At 44.7% G+C, this 19,227-nt stretch overlaps 2 protein-coding genes across 4 annotated transcripts in view; both read right to left on the reverse strand.

Moving 5' to 3' along the window:
• The window catches only part of LOC110304409 (kinesin-like protein KIF28), a 50,714-nt gene extending 40,631 nt beyond the window's left edge, over positions 1 to 10,083 (reverse strand). For both annotated transcript variants that reach the window (XM_021175827.3, XM_085843369.1), the window contains exons 1-3: positions 10,000 to 10,083; positions 4,484 to 4,675; positions 817 to 1,020 (exon numbers count right to left, since the gene is read on the reverse strand). In XM_021175827.3, the coding sequence (XP_021031486.1) occupies positions 817 to 1,020; positions 4,484 to 4,675; positions 10,000 to 10,083 (480 nt within the window). The remainder of the gene's footprint in view (positions 1 to 816; positions 1,021 to 4,483; positions 4,676 to 9,999) is intronic.
• The window catches only part of Ahctf1 (AT-hook containing transcription factor 1), a 59,006-nt gene continuing 49,565 nt past the window's right edge, over positions 9,787 to 19,227 (reverse strand). For both annotated transcript variants that reach the window (XM_021175618.2, XM_021175460.3), the window contains exons 33-36: positions 17,301 to 19,071; positions 13,475 to 13,608; positions 12,068 to 12,144; positions 9,787 to 11,416 (exon numbers count right to left, since the gene is read on the reverse strand). In XM_021175618.2, coding sequence (XP_021031277.1) covers positions 11,221 to 11,416; positions 12,068 to 12,144; positions 13,475 to 13,608; positions 17,301 to 19,071 — 2,178 coding nt within the window. In that variant the 3' untranslated portion in view covers positions 9,787 to 11,220. The remainder of the gene's footprint in view (positions 11,417 to 12,067; positions 12,145 to 13,474; positions 13,609 to 17,300; positions 19,072 to 19,227) is intronic.

The raw sequence follows: 19,227 nt of genomic DNA on the forward strand, positions 1-19,227 counted from the left end.
CTACCAAACCATAGGTTGGTTCTATATGTATGGATTCAACCAACAGTTGGTCAAAACAGGTAACAACAAAAAATACCCCTCCTCTGCACCAAGCGGCGCAGGGTCTTGTCTCCTTGTGTTTTGTCTGATCTCTGCTGCCATCTAGAGCAAGGACTGTGCCTGGGGGTGTTTGCTGACATTTTACTGTCATGTTTTGGAGCTAGTCACACTAGTGATGGCCACGGACATTCAGTGGATTCAAAGTTTGCTCCGGAGGCACCTGCGCCAGGGACAATAAGACCCGCCCTTGGCACCTGGGTGAACTTCAGAGATTGAGCGCGTGCTTATGCCCAAACCAGGGTGGGTCCAACTCCCAGCACCGTCTATGACATAATACAGTATATAAATATTTGCCTATTTTAGGACACACACATAAACCTGAAAATACAGTCGATGGTGCCCTTCCACATGTGGAAAATGAAAAGGTGAAATTCGGGCTGGAAAGATGGCTCAGCGGTTAAGAGCACTGGCTGCTTTTCTGAAGGTCCTGAGTTCAAATCCCAGGAACCACATGGTGGCTCACAACCACCTGTAATGAGATCTGACGCTCTCTTCTGGTGTGTCTGAAGACAGCTACAATGTACTTACATGTAATAAATAAATCTTTGGGCCAGAGCGAGTGAGTGGGGCTGGAGAGAGAAGAAAAAGTGTCTGAAGACAGCTACAGTGTACTTACATATAATGAATAAATAAATCTTAAAAAAAAAAAAAGAAAGAAAAAGGAAAAGAGTAGGTAAAATTCCCAGGAGAAGGGAATCTAGAATAACTAAGGCATACCTGGGGTTCTAGATTTCCCTTTTGCTTCTCAATAGTTTGGAAGAGCTCTTCACACACTCTTGGGATAAGACCCTTGTCTGTGCCAAAGCCAGTCATGGAGTAGCTTTTTCCAGAGCCTGTCTGGCCATAGGCCAGGAGAGTAGCGTTGTAGCCTCGCCAGGCACTGTCTAGAATTCCCCTTCCGATATCATGGAAGACATCGCTCTAGAAAGATACCATTGAATGTCACCAGTGGCGGCGGCTCTCCTGAAAGTTTCTTCAACACACATATGCACTTGTGCACACACTGACGCAACACAGCCCCCTCCACAGAACCACAGTTTGTATCCAGGGTGCCACCCAACAACAGTCCATGTGTCAAAGGTTTAGCTTCCAGGTTGGTAGCGTTGGGAGGCTGTGGAAACACCCTAGTCTTTTTCTGTCTTTCATTTTTTTCTGTTATGAAATCTATAGCCCCCCCCCCCCCCCGCCACACTGCTGTAATGTAATGCATTACTTCACCACAGGCTGAAAATGTATTGGCCTACAACGCTGAAGTCTTGATTCAAAGTGGGTTGTCACAGGTGCTTTTTATACAAACAGAAAGCGGCCTAATGCATACACTCTAAGAAACGACCCTGCCCTCAAGGCTCAGTGACCAGACGTCAGGAAGGACCCAAGAAGGACCACTACACTCATTTCATAGACCCAGACCTGCACAACAGGCCAGTCCCTACTCCAGCACAGAGCGGGAGGGGCTCAAGAGCCGCACGCACAGCAGAGCATACTGACAGTGGATGGATTCTAGGGGAAGACAATTCTCTTTGAGGGTGTGACCCCTGGTAAGTGGAGAGGCTCCAGCCAGGCCCCACACTCCTGAACATATGGATAGCTAGAACTTGTCTCTGGGGGAGTCAGTAAATAAATAAATAAATAAATAAATGAGGAGAGAGCTGGAGAGTGAGTGGGGTGTGGATGGACCTAGGAGAAGTTTAGGCAGAGGAGTAAGGGGTGAGTACCATAAAAATATAATGTATGCATGTGTGAGATTCTAAAAAAATTAATAAAAATATCTCATAAAGTGTGTTTAAATTTGTATCATTTTATGTACATGGGTATTTTGCCTACATGTATGTTTAGACACCACATATGTGCCACCTGGTGTCCTTGGAGACCCGACGAGGCCATCCGATACCATAGAACCTTAGTCACAGACAGCTGTGAGCCATCAGGTGGCTGCTGAGACTGAACCCCGGTTCTGAAGAAGAGCAGCCAATGCTCTTAGCAACTAAGCTACCTCTCCAGCGCCTAGAAATATATTCAACAACAACAACAACAACAACAACAAACTTTTAAAACCAGGCATGGTGGTAGAGTTCTTTGGGAGATAGAAACAGGGAAAAAAAATGGAAACTTTTTGTTTGTTTGCTTGCTTGTTTTTCGAGACAGGGTTTCTCTGTGTAAGAGAGCCCTGACTGTTCTGGACTCCATTTGTAGACCAGGTTGGCTGGCCTCGAACACTCAGAGATCCTCCTCTCATTGCCTCCCAAGTACTGTGATTAAAAGTGTGAGCCACCACCACCTGTTGAGTAAACATTTTTTTAAAGTAGAATCAAATAATACTGTGCCCATGATTGTTCAAAAGACAGGGTGTGGCCTGGCTCCTTTCCAAGTTGGTCACAAGCAATAGCTCTCAAAAGGTAAAACAGGGAGCATCCTGGGACCATTTGTTAGAATATACACATCCAGAGAACTTGTATTTTCTTCCTTTCTTTTTTTTTTTCTTTTTTGAGACAGGGTTTCTCTGTGTAGCCTTGGCTGTCTTGGAATTCACTTTGTAGACCAGGCTGGCCTCGAACTCAGAAATCCGCCTGCCTCTGCCTCCCGAGTGCTGGGATTAAAGGCGTGCGCCACCACGCCTGGCATTTGTATTATTTTTAATTCTGAGAAAGAAACACACACCAACACAGTCTGATTTACTAAGGGAAACGTTACAATAACCAATTTTAATACTATTTATTTCTTATAGAAAGGACTAAAAAGCCACATGCCTTTAATACCAGCATCTGAGAGGCAGGGGCAGAGAATCTCTGAGTTTGAGGCCAGCCTGGTCCATATGGTAAGTTCTAGGCTAGCCAGGGCTAAATAACGAGATGCTGTATCAAACAAACAAACCAAGCAAACAAAGGTAATAAAGGTTCACTGTACTGTCAGGATTCTGTGGTCGCTAGGATTAACGGAATTGGGCTTATAGTTTTCAAGAACACTGTGTGTATACTTTTTATTCAAAATGTATTTGAATGAAGTTATCTGCAGCTTTTTAAAAAATAATTATTTATTTCATTTATATGAGTACACTGTAGCTGTCTTCAGACACACCAGAAGAGGGCATCAGATCCCATTACAGATGGTGTGAGCCACCATGTGGTTGCTGGGAATTGAACTCAGGACCTCTGGAAGAGCATCCAGTGCTCTTAACCGCTGAGCCATCTCTCCAGCCCTATCTGCAGCTTTTTAAAAGAGGGTTTTGTGTGTGTGTGTGTGTGTGTGTGTGTGTGTGTGCCTGGAGTTACAGGGGACTGTGAGCCATTCAACACAGATGCTGGGGTCCAAGCTCAGCTCCTCTGCTAGATGAGCCAGTGGTGCTACCCACTGTGCATACTCTGTCTAGCTCAGTCTACAGTTATTTCCAAGCAATTCGGTCAACCTCAGGAGTGATTGCCAAGTTTAGCAATTGTGTTGTCCTTTCTACTTAACACTACTCAAAATTTAGAGATTTTTGTTGTTCTCAGTTAAAATTTTTTTAAATTACATTTTAGTTTATTTATTTTGTGTTCATGTGCGAATTTGTGTGTGCACGTGCAGAATTCAGAGGCAATTTGTGGGAGCTGTTTTTCTCCTTCTACCACGTTGGTCCCAGGGATTGAATTCAGGTCCTCAGGCATGGCGGGGGTTCCATCTCACCAGCCTTTGTCATCAATAAATTGAAATTTTCAAATAATATAAAATGTTGTTAAATCTTAGGTAGGGAATAGAGTCATTTTATAAAAATTTTAGTGGTGCAATCTACTACTGGGACATATTTTGGGTATCATCTGCAAGCTAAAAACAAATATGGTACATCTCCTAGTTACATTTCAAGTTTCATGCCACTCACCGTTCTATGAGCAAACAGAGGAAAGGACCCCCTTCACTGTGCTTCACTGCTTTAGCCAGCTTCTCATTGTTAAACGACAAGAGAAAATCAGTTTACAAAGGGGAAAACTGGCTTGAGATCGTGAGTTCAGCTCATGCTCAATTAGCCCCATCGCTGTAGTTCCAAGATGATACAATGTGTCATGGCAGAAGTGAAGGACAGAGACTTAGCCATCTCCTGATTGCTAGAAAGCACAGCGAGAGAAGAGGGGCAGGGGTCCCCACATTTCCATCAAGGACAAGCTAGTGGCCAGAGTCTCTCCTGCTAGCTCTTGCTTCTTAAAAGCACTGTAACCCAAGGAGCAAGGCCTGGCATTCACATGGCTTCTGAGTGTCCCAACTGCAGCTCCTCCTCCTGCTCAGGCGGCAAGAGTTTCAGCAACGGAGTCGTCTCTCTGCTCTGGCATGGACAACACTGAAGTGTCTAATGCCAGTCACGTTAGACAAGGAAACAAAGTACAGAATCTACCACGGACATTTCTAAGCGACCTACCTGGCCTGCGAATTTACTAGCTGGATCAGATGGAATAAGGACACCATCTTCATCCTTTTGAAAGCCATCGTGAGACCAATATGTCAGGTCAAAGGTGAAGGTCTTCACACGCTCTTCGTTCTTAGGGTCTCGGATGGTGACGCTTCCGGAATGCATGGAGATCACACACTGGCTTCCAGAGTTCTTTTCTCTCTGTAGTCAGGTTATAAATTCTGAATCATAGTGCATTCTTGCTGGATGAAGCCTCTTGTCCTGACCACTTGTAGTGGTTTGAGTGAGAATGGCCCCCACAGGCTTATATTTGAATTTTTGTTTTCCAGTTGGTGGAACTGTATAGGATTAGGCGTGGTCTTGATGGAAGAGGTGTGTCACTAGGGGTGGGATTGGAAGTTTCAAAGTAAGACTCTCTCTCTCTCTCTCTCTCTCTCTCTCTCTCTCTCTCTCTCTCTCTCTCTCTCTCTCGGTATGCCAGGGGCTTTTGATATGTCCCCAGTGACACACCTCCTCCAACGAGACCATCCCCACTCCAAACTCAGTTTCTGCTTCTCTGCTTCTAGCTCGCCAGTAAGATGTCAGCGCTCAGCTATTGCTCGAGATACATGCCTGCTTACCTGCTGCCATACTCCTCATCATGATGGTCATGGACTGAACCCTCTGAAACTGTAAGTAAGCTTCCAGTTATGAGCAATGCTTTCCTTTTTCAGTTACCTTGGTCACAGGGTCTCATCACAGTATAGGCAGTGAGAAAGACTGATTTATAAGCCCTCTTCTTTGACCTTAGTGGTAGGATCTGCCAAGGCTAGGCTTCTGCTAGGAGGGCTCACTCTGCAACCCCAGTCTCTACCACTTCCTTTTGTGTCATGGCACCCCATTTATTGGGAGTAGATTTTTTTTTTTTTTGGAACAACTGGCAAGCCAACCAGAAAACTGAGGACATGGACAAGAGAAGCCAGAGTAAGAGGCCACATACGTTGGATATATAATTCTGTGTGGGAAGCGTGCCCTGTATGGTAGGTACTGTGACCCTCCTAATGAATACACATATATTCTGAAGGCATTGCAGGTTTTTGAGCTGTTTGCCAAATGCTACTTGTACCACTGTCAAAGGGGCAAGGAGTGCCTTGCCACTGTGGTGGTGTTGTTGCTGTGGGCTGGATGACCACCAATGGCCGACGGCTACGGGGGAAAGAGCTAAAGAATCAGAAGACTTACAACACGCACAATGCTAGGGAAATGGAAGGCTGGGCTGCCAAGGAAAAACCATGTCCAGCTTCATGCAGTGGGTGACAACGGGAGAGGGATCGGGTGGAGCCACCACCTCGTTGACGCAGCAGGATGTGGGTATCAGAACCCTGGAAGGGAGTAGGGAGGAGCTTGGAATTGAAGGACATGAGAGCTGATTCTTGCTCTTCTGTGACTATGAGGGTGTAGAATGTGACGTTAGAGACAGAGATCGGGACTTTGTAGCAGCATTCCTAAACAGCTAGCAAACTCTCTTAAACAAGTGTTCCTGAGAGCCTCACCTCAGGTGAGCATGCCCTGGCATATGGGAATGGTGCTTCTGTGAGAAGAAATGGAGCTGAGAGGCAAGTAGTGTCTGTCACCCATCATCTGGCCTGAGGAACAGCATCCAGACTGCCTGACAGATCCAAGGAAAACTGTCCACTGTGGCCATGAGAGGCATGACAGGAGAGCAGGTAGCTCAGGGCAAGCATCAAGGAAGTCCTGAGTATTCTGTGGGAACAGGTGCACGGATAGGAGAAGTCACTTATGCCCAGGCGTTTCAAGGACCTAGGAAAGCCATTTTTATATTTCATTCTACTATGTGTATGATGTATAACGTATGATGTATATATGTGCATGTATATGTGTGCATGTATATGTATGATATATATGTGTGGCATGTGTGTGCTTGCCATGGTGTGTGTGGAGATCAGAGGGTAACTTAGGAATTGTTTTTCTCCTTCTACAGTGGGCTCTAGGGATCAAACATGTCACCAGGCTTTGCACAGCGCTTTTTATCCACTGTGAATGCTTGGGCCCCAGCTGATGGAACTGTATGGGGTTAGGAGGTGTGTCGCTTGTGGTGGGCTTTGAGGTTTCAAAAGCCCCATCATCCCAGTTGTCTCTCTCTCTGCCTTGTGGTTGTTGTCTCAATGTGTAAGCACTCAGCTACTGCCCAGTATCAGGTCTGCCTACCCGCTGCCATACTCCCTCCCATGACGGGCATGGCCTCTTACAACCCACAGGAATCCTGAATTCCCAAATTAAATGCTTCCCTTTAAAGTTGCCTTGGTCATGGTGTTTCATCAGGTGATGGAACAGGAACCAAATCCTGTTTATGATGGGGATGAGGCTGGTGTTGGCTGAGAGCATGCAGCACACACATGGTCATACGATGTGGACAAGGCTGGTGTTGGCTGAGAGCATGCACACACATGGTCATACGATGTGGACAAGGCTGGTGTTGGCTGGGAGCACCTGCATACACACACATAGTCATACATAAAAAAGAGGGTGGGGGGCTGGTGAGATGGCTCAGTGGGTAAGAGCACCCGACAGCTCTTCCGAAGGTCCAGAGTTCAAATCCCAGCAACCACATGGTGGCTCACAACCATCCGTAACGAGATCTGGCGCCCTCTTCTGGAGTGTCTGAAGACAGCTACAGTGTACATACATATAATAAATAAATCTTAAAAAAAAAAAAAAAAAAAAAAAAAAGAGGGTGGATGGGTGGCACTTGGGGTAGAAACAGGAATGGTGTGGTGTGCTCCATTTCTGAACTCCAGGAAAATGATACCCCAAGGTGATCTTGGTAGCCCCTAAGCAGAAGGAAAATAAGCCCAAAGCATACTCTCACCTTTCCCCTCTGCTGTCCCAGAGGGGATGGAGTTTCTTGTGGGGCTTAGGAACAGGTTGTCAATAGAATCCCAAATAGGAATGTTGTAAGAGGTGGAGCCAAGACTGTGTCTCAGAATGAGTGGGCCACACAGTCCTCCCAAGGAGCTCACTAGGCCAATGAAGACAAGGAGTCCATTGCTCTCCTGGATTCAAACGCTGAATGTGCATAGGCCCATAGCAGCTAAGGCTGCTTTCCAGGGCCGCGTAAACAAACTGGGGAAGGTGGGGGTAAGACCATCAGAGTAACACAAGTGTTGGTGTGCCTAAAATTAGGGCAGCACCCCCATTTTGTATTAATACCCTTGTTCCCTGAGGACATTCTGGGGGTAGATACTATACTAGGAAAGGCATGAAAGGGAAGAATTCAAAATATGTTGTAAAGGCAGTACTGATGAGGGGGCAATTGGGACCCTTGACCTCCAACACTGTAGTGGCCACCTTTCTCATGCCTGTGAGAGAACCTGAGCAAAGTGACCTTTACGGAAAGACTTATCTGGACTGTTTGGAGACTGGCAGCAGGAGAGTGTAGCAGCCTGTTCACAGCTTAGCATCAGGAAGCAATGGCTTGACCGAAAGCAATGTCAAGCTGAAGGTCCCAGTAGCTTTTATAGCTAGTGATGTCCCAAAGGCTCCACAACCTCCCCTCAGTACAGTGCTATCCTCCAGGAAGCAAACACTCTCCCACGCTAGCCTGTGGGGACACTTCATAGTCACAGCCTCTGATACCACACTAGGAGGGGCACAGGAAGTACAGGCACTATAAGCTGCCAGGTAAACCTGATGAGACCGGATAGGCTGTGAAAGAACCGAGGTTGGGATTTTTGACTCGCTCATGTTCCTTCAACAGTCCATCAGTGAGCGAGCCAGATGGGGCTTGACTTTTTGGTAAGGCTTGATACCTCCCATCCTGACTGTACAGGTGCTAGAGGAACCTATACCTTCTCTTGGTCTCATGTACACTACCCGTACCTTAGCCAATACCATCTTGAGTGTTCCTTATCATTAGATCCGGAGAACTGAACATTGTAGGTCTTGTCACACAGACCAACCATCACAAAGCAGAGTGCCTGGGAACCTGGTTTTCTTGCTTGCTAGCATGGCCTGTCTCTACTATATGTCTACACTATGCTAATCAGTGAAGATTAGAGTCGTTAAGGTGACACAGTAGGGACTGTGTCTTCATCCATCATGTGTACTCAAGGGGGTACGAGCTGGTGGCATCAAGATTCAGGATCCTGGATATCTCAGACATTCCTTGGAGGTGAGTAGCAGGTAAAATCCTTTCAGTTCTTGACATGGTATGTGTGTGTGTGCTTGCACAGGGGTTGCAAGGTACAAAGTGCAAACTTCTCATTTCCTGTATGGCAAAGATGTAGTTTGCAGAACTTTCACATGATCGAAAGCTTCTCCTTCCACACCTAGTGTGATGACTGGGCCCACCACAGAGCTGATAGGAAAGAGCCACATGGCATTGGCACTGGGACATTGCCTGCTCCAGGAGCTCTCTGTACCTCCTACCAGGGGGTGACAGTGAAGTTTGCTGCCACCTGCAGATGCATAAACTGGGCTCTCAGGCAAGGAGAGAATAGAACCCGAGTCTTCTGCAATAGCCAGTGCTCGCTCTTACACACTGCACCCTCTGCAGCTGCCTAGACACTTCTCTTTAGATCTAGCACTTTCTAGCAGTCAGAGTAACAAAACTCCACTGGTCACAGTGGGCAAAGACAAGCCTGCTATAATGGAAAGGGGGATAGCAGGTTCCACTGGGAACACACAGCACAGCTCTCTACTTCTGTGGCAAGCTTCTTACAGAACAGCATCCTCTCTGGAACTGTGGAAGAGCTTAGGTCCAGTTCTTCTGACTTGAGTGGTATGCAGAGCGTGCCCATGTATGCTAGATAGATGGGGCACAGCCAAGGGGAGGAGGCAGCCTTGAGCATGAGATCTCATGAGCAGTGTTTCCATAAAACTAACATGTAAGTGCCCCCTGGCACGTTCTCATTATGTGACTGAAGTCCGGTCAGGAACAGGACTCTGCTACCTTAGCTTTCTACGTTGGGATCACTGACGCGTGTCCACACGTGGCAAGACCTACTTTTAAGATAAACATTTCTTGGTGTTTCATGTAGTGCAAGCTGGCCTTGAATGTACAACATAGCCAAGGATAACTGAGCTTCTAGTAGGTTGCCTCGCCTCAGGCTGGGATTCCACACATCTCTCTTTGTGCCTCATTTCATAGAGTGCTGGTGAGCTACCCTAGGGATTCATGCATGGTAGGCAAGCACACTTACCAACCGACATCTCTGCCCCAGACCCACATGTAGTAAAATCAGACCCTGCACATCTCTATTTAGCAAACTGCCCTGGTTTAAATAATTATTAACTTGACAGTGTTTCTCTTGTCAGTTTTTTTTATTGTGCTACTTGTACCAAGGAATGAAATTAAATGTTTACTAAATTATGCTTAGATCTTTTGTTATTCATTTGACAAATCCATTTAAATAAGTTTAATATTTCATAAATGACAAGCAGCTTAAATACAAATTCAGAAACTATTATTAAAAATTAATAAAATCAGGCAGTAATTGTCAGCAAGGCAATGAGCATGGACTGACCTGGCTGAACGGCCGCACCCGGACGGCCACTCTCACACTGTCCGATCTCGGCACAGGCACTCTCCCCATTTTCTCATTATCCATGATGCTATTCGGTAGAAAAATAACACACAAAGCACACTGCTCACGAAAACATCCAAAGCTTAGCTGACAAAGTCTGCTTTTAGGTATCAATTATTAAGCGTCCATTCATTACACACTATCAATTACCTGTCATAAATTATTTGACAACACTTATTTATTGATGAACATCATGGCGTCCATCAGGCGCCATTACCAACGGTACACACACTGCAGAAAAGAGCGTTCCTTTCCTCTTTTCCGACATCTGCTCACACTCTTCCATTCTCTGTACCCTGTGCCTGAGGTTCTGTGGCAGTTACCAGTTTAAAACCTGAATACTAGAGAGGCTCCTGTGACGCAGTCGCAAGCTCTTTCACAGCACGGAAGTCTAAACCTTGTCGGCTCTTCTTCTCAGCAGCAGGCATGCGTCGGTGCACTGTTTTACATTTCTTTCTCCAATCCTTCCTTCCATGAGGTTGCTAGGAAGCAGTGAAACCGGTCAATCTAACCTGGATAATTAAGTCTCTGAACTGAGAGACAGATAGTCCTTAAGTTACTGAACAGAACTGCTAGCATAGGAAACCGACTGCAGTACTGGAAAATTACTCATTTGAGGTAGATTACACAACATTTGTAAAACTACAAAAAGGCAAAATCACATGCCCACAATTCAAATTCAACACAGTATCAGGCAAAGCCCAATGAGTACAGGTACTGACCAGAGATCTGAGGAACAGCATCAAAGTGCATACATTATAAAACAGCAATGTTAAAAATAATCAATAGTTGATCGCCCTCATTTTAAGACAGTTCTAGTATCTTAACTGTAAAGAAAGGATATGAACATATGTCCAGTAGCATATAAAATTACAACTCAAACAGAAAGCTCCTCTCAAAAATCTACCAGACACACAGTGTACTTTACAGTAGTTTATTTAACCTCCCAATGATAAGTCATATTTACATTGATATAAACGCATCAAGTCGTATAAAACGCCTGCACTACAAGAACTCACTCCATGTGGAGTTACTCATTTACTGCTTACAAAATTGTACAATTTATATAAAGTATTTCCATCCAAATTGGTGACTTTAATAATCCACACAAATACTGTTGACTTTTACAAACAGGTGCGTGTTAAAATCTTGGGCTAAAAATTACAGCATTTTCCTGCGTAAAATTTGCTTTGGAAAAGAAGATGGCTTCTTTCTGCCCCTTCCAAGAGTTTTTCCTGCTATTTCTGCAGTTTTTCTTGGCTTGCTGGTCTTTATTTCATCCACTGGACTGGCCAAGGGAGAAACCAGCTTAATTTCTACAGGAGGAGGTGACCAAGAACTTCCGTCTCCTGTGTTTCTGAAAGAAAGATACAGTCAAGTGGGAATGGGCACAATGTGCTGTCTGGTCAAGTGCTTCACTCTCGCAGAGACGTGTAAGAGTGGACTTGCAGGCAGTGTTAAGGCTTCACCACCCACCCCATCCCTGTGTGTGCCGGTGGGCATACTTAGCCACAGATATGTCTAAAATTCTGCAGTTACAAGGATGGCCCAGGTACCTATAGTCAGCTCATGGGATGAGAGCCAGCAGACCCACGAATTTATAAACAGTAGCAAGTGGCATGAACATATACAAAGGCAGTGTACGTGTGAGCGGTGCCAACTGTGTCATGTTGAGGAAGGAATTTGTATTTTCATTAGTCAGCCAAGCCTAAGCACAGTCTGAGAACCCCGCTCCACACAGACATCTCAAATGGATATATTTACCACACATGCAGTAATACTGCTAAGTAGTGAGACAGCTGTGGGACTTTAATTAATGAAGAGGCAAACTATCTTCTCTTCCAACCACGCCAAGTGGACAATAAACTGTAAGTCTTCACTCTGTGGCGAATGTTACCTTCAAGTGCTGAACTCCACAATGTCAAGGCTAGGCTTGTGTGAGAAGTGGTCTCACCCTTCCTAGCACCCCCTCGGCTCTAGGGGATGAACGGAGGATGGGGCTGCTTACCTGCTTGCTCTTGTCTTCACAGTCCTGCTTCTTTTTGGTTTTTGTTCTATGATCTCTAATGGCTTAGGGTCACTCTCCTATGGGTTAGAAATTTAAAAATATAAGTTGCTTAAGCAATTAAGACTTTGACTTTCTAGACACGGTTTCTCTATTTCTGTCTCTCTGTAGCCCATTTTGTAGACCAGATTGACCTCAAACTCAGAGATCCACCTCCTCCTGCTTCCTGAGTTCCAGGATTAAAGGCACACACCACTACCACCTGGCTGTAATGAAACATTGATTGAAGTATTGATTTAAAAAGTATCCTGCTCAGACAAGGAGTCAAGCATTGTTAACCCACTTAGGTCCTACATAGAGCCCTCTGGCTGTCTGACAGAAACTTGATGGTCTAGACTAGAATGGTCCTCTCTCCTCAGCCCACACTGGCTGGACCTTGTTTTGTCAGCATTTGCTCTACACACTTCTACCACCCACCCTCCTAACATGTCTTCAGCTCTGAGGCCAGGTTCTCTCCATCTTATAGGCATTGGGTCACCAAAGATGGCTTTCTTCCTTCCTAGAATGCTTTCCACAGAAACTACTCAAAGCCTACACCATGTTTCATTTGAATCCCTACAGCTGTCCCCTCCATCCCTCTATCGACAGAGGCACTTGGGCAGAGATGACTGTACTCAGCATACTAATTAGACTGTCCCTTCAACTAAACACCCAGATAATTTAAAGGGCCATGTTTGTTATTATTGGTTGGTTTGTTTGTTTGTTTTTGAGATGGTCTTACTATGCATCCCTGGCTGGCTGAGGACTAAGCACATAGAAGAGGCTGGAACTGAACTCAAGAGAGCCTATCTCTGCCTTGAGTTCTGTGATTCAGGGTGAATGTCACCATGCCTGGCAAGCACTTTAGTTTTAAAACTTTACTCCTAACAGTAACTAGAAAATTGCTGCTGATCTGTCTTAAAGACAGCAAGCACAGGATTTTGGGCTTTTGATATAAATGTAAGTTACCCTGCTTAAAAATATTTATTATTTTTATTTCCTGTGTCTGAGTGTTTTGGGGGCGTGCGTACCACATGCATGCCCGGCAGCCCAGGAGGCTACAAGAGAAGGCTGGATCGCCCAGAAACTGGAGTTACAGGTTGTGAGCTGGGAACTGAACCTGAGTTTTCTGCAAGAACAGCTAGTACAGTTAACTGCTGAGCCATCTCTCTGGCCCACGTGCATCTTTATATAATTTTATTTTTCAACAAATTTACTTAGGAAAAAAAAATCACTTAAAAATCCTTTTAATCTCAGCTCTCAGGAGTCTGAGGCAAGATCATGACTTCTAGACAATCCAGGGGTATACAGCCTATACACAAACAGACAAACAACCCAATAATCACAGAGATGTTTTCATGCCTTCCTTACCAGTTCACCTAGAAGCTTGGAAGTATTGGATATACTTTTCTGCCTGGTTCTCAAGGCAGGAGGGGAAACAACAAACTGAGAAGATAAATCTGACACCAATTCTTTCAGCTGGGCCGCGGCCTCCATGTTCTCAGCTAAAGACAAGCAGGAAACAAACAAAACATCGACCTGTAACTATGTCCGGTTTACAAAACAAAAGGCAATCAATATACAGCAGCAAAAATCCTGGAAGAAACGGTATGCATTAGAAAGACAAAAGCATCCAACAAAGACAACACAGCATATACATTTATTATCCATATCAGGAGACAAAAGTGATGGCGAAACACCCCCTTCTCATGTAAGTAAGTCCACTGCGCATGAACAGTTAAGGCTTCCAAGTAAACGCTATCGCATCTTAACAATGGGGTTCCAGGCAGCACAAAGCTACTGCTCATTAGTTTGACCCTCAGCTCCTCTCAGGAGCTGAATGAATCCCACATGGCCTGTGAGTCTCCATTTCTAGATGAGGTTTTCATTACACTGTGAATTTTATTTGCAAGAGCAATTTTACTTGCAAAGAAGAGATTCCAACTTTAAAACCTCATCCTAAGGCTGGGTGGTGGTGGCAGGCCGAGCTCTGTGAGCTCAAGGTCTACAGATGGAGCTCCAGGACAGTCTGGGCTATTAAAAGAGAAACCATGTCTCCAAACACCAAAAATCAAAACAAACCCTTTCTAGCTCCCTCATTATGAGCTGCTCATTCTAAGGGGAGGGTGGACAGGTGGGAAAGTTTATCAAGTTAAAGCTGAAAAGTAGTAGGAGGTTATAACCACTCCGTAATTAACCACACAAAGTAAAAGTTAAAAAAGAAGTACAAAAATGGAGGGAGCAGCCACGAGGAGAGGGGTGAAAGGGTAGGGAGGAGAGCTGAATGTGACCACACTGTTATGTACATAAAAACCTGAAACAAGATCTATACAATATTACATGCAAATGAAGACATTTTAAAAATAACTAAAGTGCCAGAGTGGGGGCCCGCACCAGCTCAGAGTTAAGGGGGTCAGGGAAGGATCGTGGGGGGGGCCAATGAGAGGGTTGTAAAGTAAGCCATAGAAAAGAAATGCAGCATGCAGACTCCCCTTTAAACAGCACCACCACAGCAGTGGCAATGACAGAAGCAGTGCAGAGACTACACTCGGGACTCTGAACTCACTACCTGTGCCTCAGCTAATTAAAAAGTAGGATACAGATGAAAATTATCTCAGTAAAGATCAGAACAATCCGATGCATATAGCAAGTGCTTTATAAACAAGTTCTGTATGATGCCCACATCACTGGGACACAAAGAGAGACAGACACACAAATAGACAGCCGACCAATGTCGGACATCTAATCTTACTAGTATGACTTTTGCTGGGCCATGAAGGCCCAAACCTATCATTCCATTAGGAGGTAGGGGTAAGAAAATGATAAGTTTGGGGCTCAGCTGGCCTGATTCTCTCTCAAATAAAACAATAAAACACCACTACTCAAAAAAAAAAAAAAAAAAAAACCCCAACCCAAAACAAACAAAAACCACCACCGCTACCAACAAAAAAAACCCAACAAAAACAAACTCCAACCCCAAACTTGTCTGAGCCTTTGTGTGTGCTCTTTTGTGTAGATGCAGGAGTCTGTCTATGGAGGTCAGAGGACAGCCTTTGGGGCTGGTCTCCAGGTGTCTTCCAACTTTTGGTTGATATAGATCTTACACTGGAATTTTACACAGGCCAGGCTACTTGGCTCACAAGCATTCCGCCTCTCCCTTCCATCCCCCATTGTTGGGCTGTGTATCATGTTCATGTACATGGATCGTGGGGATCCAATCTCAGGTCGTCAAGGTTGAAAGTCAAGTGCTTTACTGACTGAGTCACCTCCCTAGCCCATAAAAGCCCTGGCTCTTCCCAAGAGAAGAGCATCAGCAGCATGAGACACCCTCCCCACCAGCTTCTGAGAGGCAGACCTTACACTGCAGGCCTCCTCCACCAGCTTCTGAGAGGCAGACACTACATTGCAGGCCACCACCAGCTTATGAGAAGCAGACCTTACATTGCAGGCCTCTGTGGCAAGGGCCCCTTCCTACTGTTAACAATGCAAGTCTATATTCACATCTCTCTGCGCTACTGGAGCAACATCCATTGTCTTTGGCTTTCCCAGAGCACCTTAGTCTCCAGTTAAGCTTCCTCATTTACTTTTAAGACTAAGAATTATTTAGCTGGCGGTGGTGGTACATGCCTGTAATCCCAGCACTTGGGAGGCAGAGGCAGGTGAATCTGTTAGTTTGAGGTCAGCCTGGTCTATAGAGCTAGTTCTAGGGCAGTCAAAGTTACAAAGTGAAACCCTGTCACAAAAAAACAAAAAGGAATTTAAGAATTTAGTATCAGATTAAAATGTTTGGCCTAGTCCTGGTTTCTTTAACACACCTCTTTTAGGGCAGACACAAAGTTTTACTATCTGTAAGATGACGCCTCATCTCTGCAAACTTCAGAGAAACATTTCAATGAACAGTATTACTAGGATTAAAAAGTTAAAAATGACAAGACAAATCCAGGGCTGGAACACAGCTCTCTGGGGAGAAGGAGAGGTAGCTCTAGTCTGCAGCACTAGCTACTGTTTGTGGTCAAATGACTCCACTGTGGTCAACTTCAAAATGAGACCCCAACTCTCAATTATCTCTTGTACCCCCAGCTTCCTAATAAAAGGTGCCTATTCTAACACAGGAGTCCTTAAACCATGAGAATATCCCACAGGAAGATGTTCAAGCACCAGGGGGGTATTAGTGACCTGAAATGTCACGTGACCAAATTTATAATCTCATATATGCTTAGAGCTTTGAAGCAGGAAATGTGGAGAGGACTGTGGGTAAAATGCCTGCTGTGTAGGCATGAGGAGGTCCCTGCAGTTATGTAAAATGCTGGACAACATCGAAACTGCCTACATTCTCAGTGCTGGGAGGCGAAAATAGAGCAGAATGTGGAGGGTCTGCTGACCAGCCAATTCAGCCAAATGCTGAATTCCAGGTTCACTGGAAGACACCAATGGCCGATCTTTGGCTTCCACAGAGGCTAATGAGCCTGCTCTAACATATACCTCTACCATGAGTTTCTGAAAATGATCACTAAGTAAGTACGTTCAGACTGTAGCATGTGGTTTAATACAGAGTCTTGCCACACAGCCCAAGGTGGCCTTGCTGCCTCAACACTGGGACTACAGGGGTACACCATGCTTGGCTTATTCCATTTATTCTTTAATAAGACCATCCATGGATTAAAGCATATTATCTAATTTTCTGTAATAGCTGTATTTTTTTTAACAGAAAAACAGCTATATAGAAAATTACGTTAACACGACAGAGAGTAAGTAAGGTGTTTGCTACACTATTCCAAACAAGAACGCTGCTTCTTAAACTTCAAGCACTGTTTGGCTCAGAAGACTTTTTTTTTTTTTAAATACAGCAAAAAGTTATATTTAAAGGGAAACAAAATGAAGCTACTTAGATATAAAGACAGAGAGGAAAGAGAACAAGATAGACCCGTGTCAAATGGACTGTAGGACACAAAGCCATAGAGCATCTGGATAATCGTCAATTTGAACATCAACCTGGAAACAAACCTTTAGGTCATTTTATCTGGTGGTCTGGGTTTTTTGGGAGTAGGTGTTCTGTCTTTTAAACACAATTTTTCTTTAAGGAAAAAATTTTTGTGTTTCAATTCAAATAATTAACTAAAAAAAAAAAAAAAAAAAAACCACTCAAAATTTTAGGCTCTGTATTCTAAGAAAGATAAAAATGAATAAAACTAAATACCTTTTGTTTTCTTTGGAACCTTCATTGAAGGAGGAGGAAATAAAGGCTCAGTTTTGGGTTCAGAAATGTCCGTCAACAACATGGTCCTTCTAGACCTAGTCCTTGTGCCCTGGGCAGATGGTGTGAGAGCAGCGGCGGCAAGCAGTCCTTCCTTTCGGTCAGCAGACTCTGGGTGGGCTGCTCCATCCGCCAAGTCTGAGACTGCTGATGATGGATCTTTTGAGCTTTCCTCTGCAGACTTCTTTGTAGGTTTCCTCTTAGATGTCACCACTAGAGCAGCTTCCTTATTTGGCACTAAAACTGATTTTTCTAAAGTACTCACATTTCTAGCTGGGGTGTTCCGTGTAGATCTCCGGACAACCGGAACGTCTTTCTTCTGGGGACTTGTCTGTTCCTTATCAGTTGTGCCACCATCAGCTTCTAAGGAAACTACCTTCCTGGGTCTACCACGTTTCCTAGGGGTGGCAGGTACATCGAGTCCTGTCTGAAGAGGCACCTGGGATGAGTCAAGCTTTGGCTCTTCTGTCACACTTGACACACTCACTTCTCTCTCTCTGACCCGCTTTCGTTTTAGAGGCAGTTGCCTGTCACTGTGTTCATCTTGTTTATACTCCATATTCTGAGTATCTTCTGAATTGGCACTCCTCAGTTCTGTGACAGTCCTGTCATGACCTGCTGCTTCACTCCCTTTGAGATCATCTACAATTTCTGTACTTTGCCCATTTTCTACAGACTTCTTAAGTCTTCTAGGGGCTCCCTTTCTAACAGATGAAAGCCTGACTTTTGTTCTAGAAGGAGTTTCTTCAGCTGCTGGCTCGGGTGGCTGCGTTCTCAGCCTTAGTCTTCCCGGCGTACCCTGAGGTTCCAACTCTGGCTCTACAGCACCAGAACTTGCCAGTGTGCCTTGGCTAACGTCCTTCTTCTTTCCTCTCCTAGGAGGGGGAGGACTCTGAGCTGTCAGTTGGTTCTCAGGTGCTACTTTTAGGTCAGAACAGGTCCTTTCAGAAGACTCAGGAGTTTCTTTTATTTTTCTAGTTCTCTTCTTAGGAGTGGCAACTGCTGAAGGCTCTTGTTCTGATGTGACACTCAGGCTTAGGGCGTGCTGCCTTCTTGTGAGAGTTCGAGAAGAAACCATGTCATCACTCTGGCTGGTATTTACAGCCTCTGCACGTGTTTCCTTAACAGTCTTCAGTGTAGAGTTCGTCAGCCTGGACGAATGTGCAGCCTTTGGGGTTATCACTGCTCTGTCCTCATCACCAGCCTCACCTGCTGCCACCAGAGTTGCTCCCTTACTTCTGGTGTCTTTAATTACATCCAACAGATTTTCTGCAATTGCCACTTTAACCGGTTCAGGCACATACGGTAAAGTCTCTGCCTTGTGGGATTCTTGGTCAGCAGTCACAGCAGATGGCAAATCTGTAACACGCTCCTGATTATGGGGTTCTCTGTGGCACACAGGTTTTTCCTTGGTTGCTGTGTTGGTTGCTTTCGGTAACACATTAGGTGCTGCCGAGTCACTTGCCTCAACTTCTCCTTCTTCACCTTCTAAAATCAAGGTAAAGTTGCTCTGGGCCATAAAAAGTTCCCCGTCTACTTCAGCAACATCACATTCAGCAGAGTCTTTGTCATCAGGCAAGTCACAAAACTGCTGCTCAATAGTACTGAGATTATACTCAAGTTTCTCTGCCCCTAAGGGATACAACTCATCAAATGAAAGATTCTTGGCCTCCTCTTCTGAATTTTGAACTTCAAGATTTTCACATCCAATTAGCTAAAATGAATCAAAGGTAAAGAAACTAGTTAATGAATTATAAAGTTCATTTTGATCTAAAGCACACAGAATTTTAACGACATCTTACTCTTTGTGTGTCCATTTTAAAATACAAACTACACTTGACTTATGGCATATGTCATGAAACATCCATTT

This window comes from Mus caroli, unplaced genomic scaffold (genome assembly GCF_978045245.1).
Source record: "Mus caroli unplaced genomic scaffold, Mus_caroli_1 scaffold_1, whole genome shotgun sequence".
NCBI lineage: Eukaryota > Metazoa > Chordata > Mammalia > Rodentia > Muridae > Mus > Mus caroli.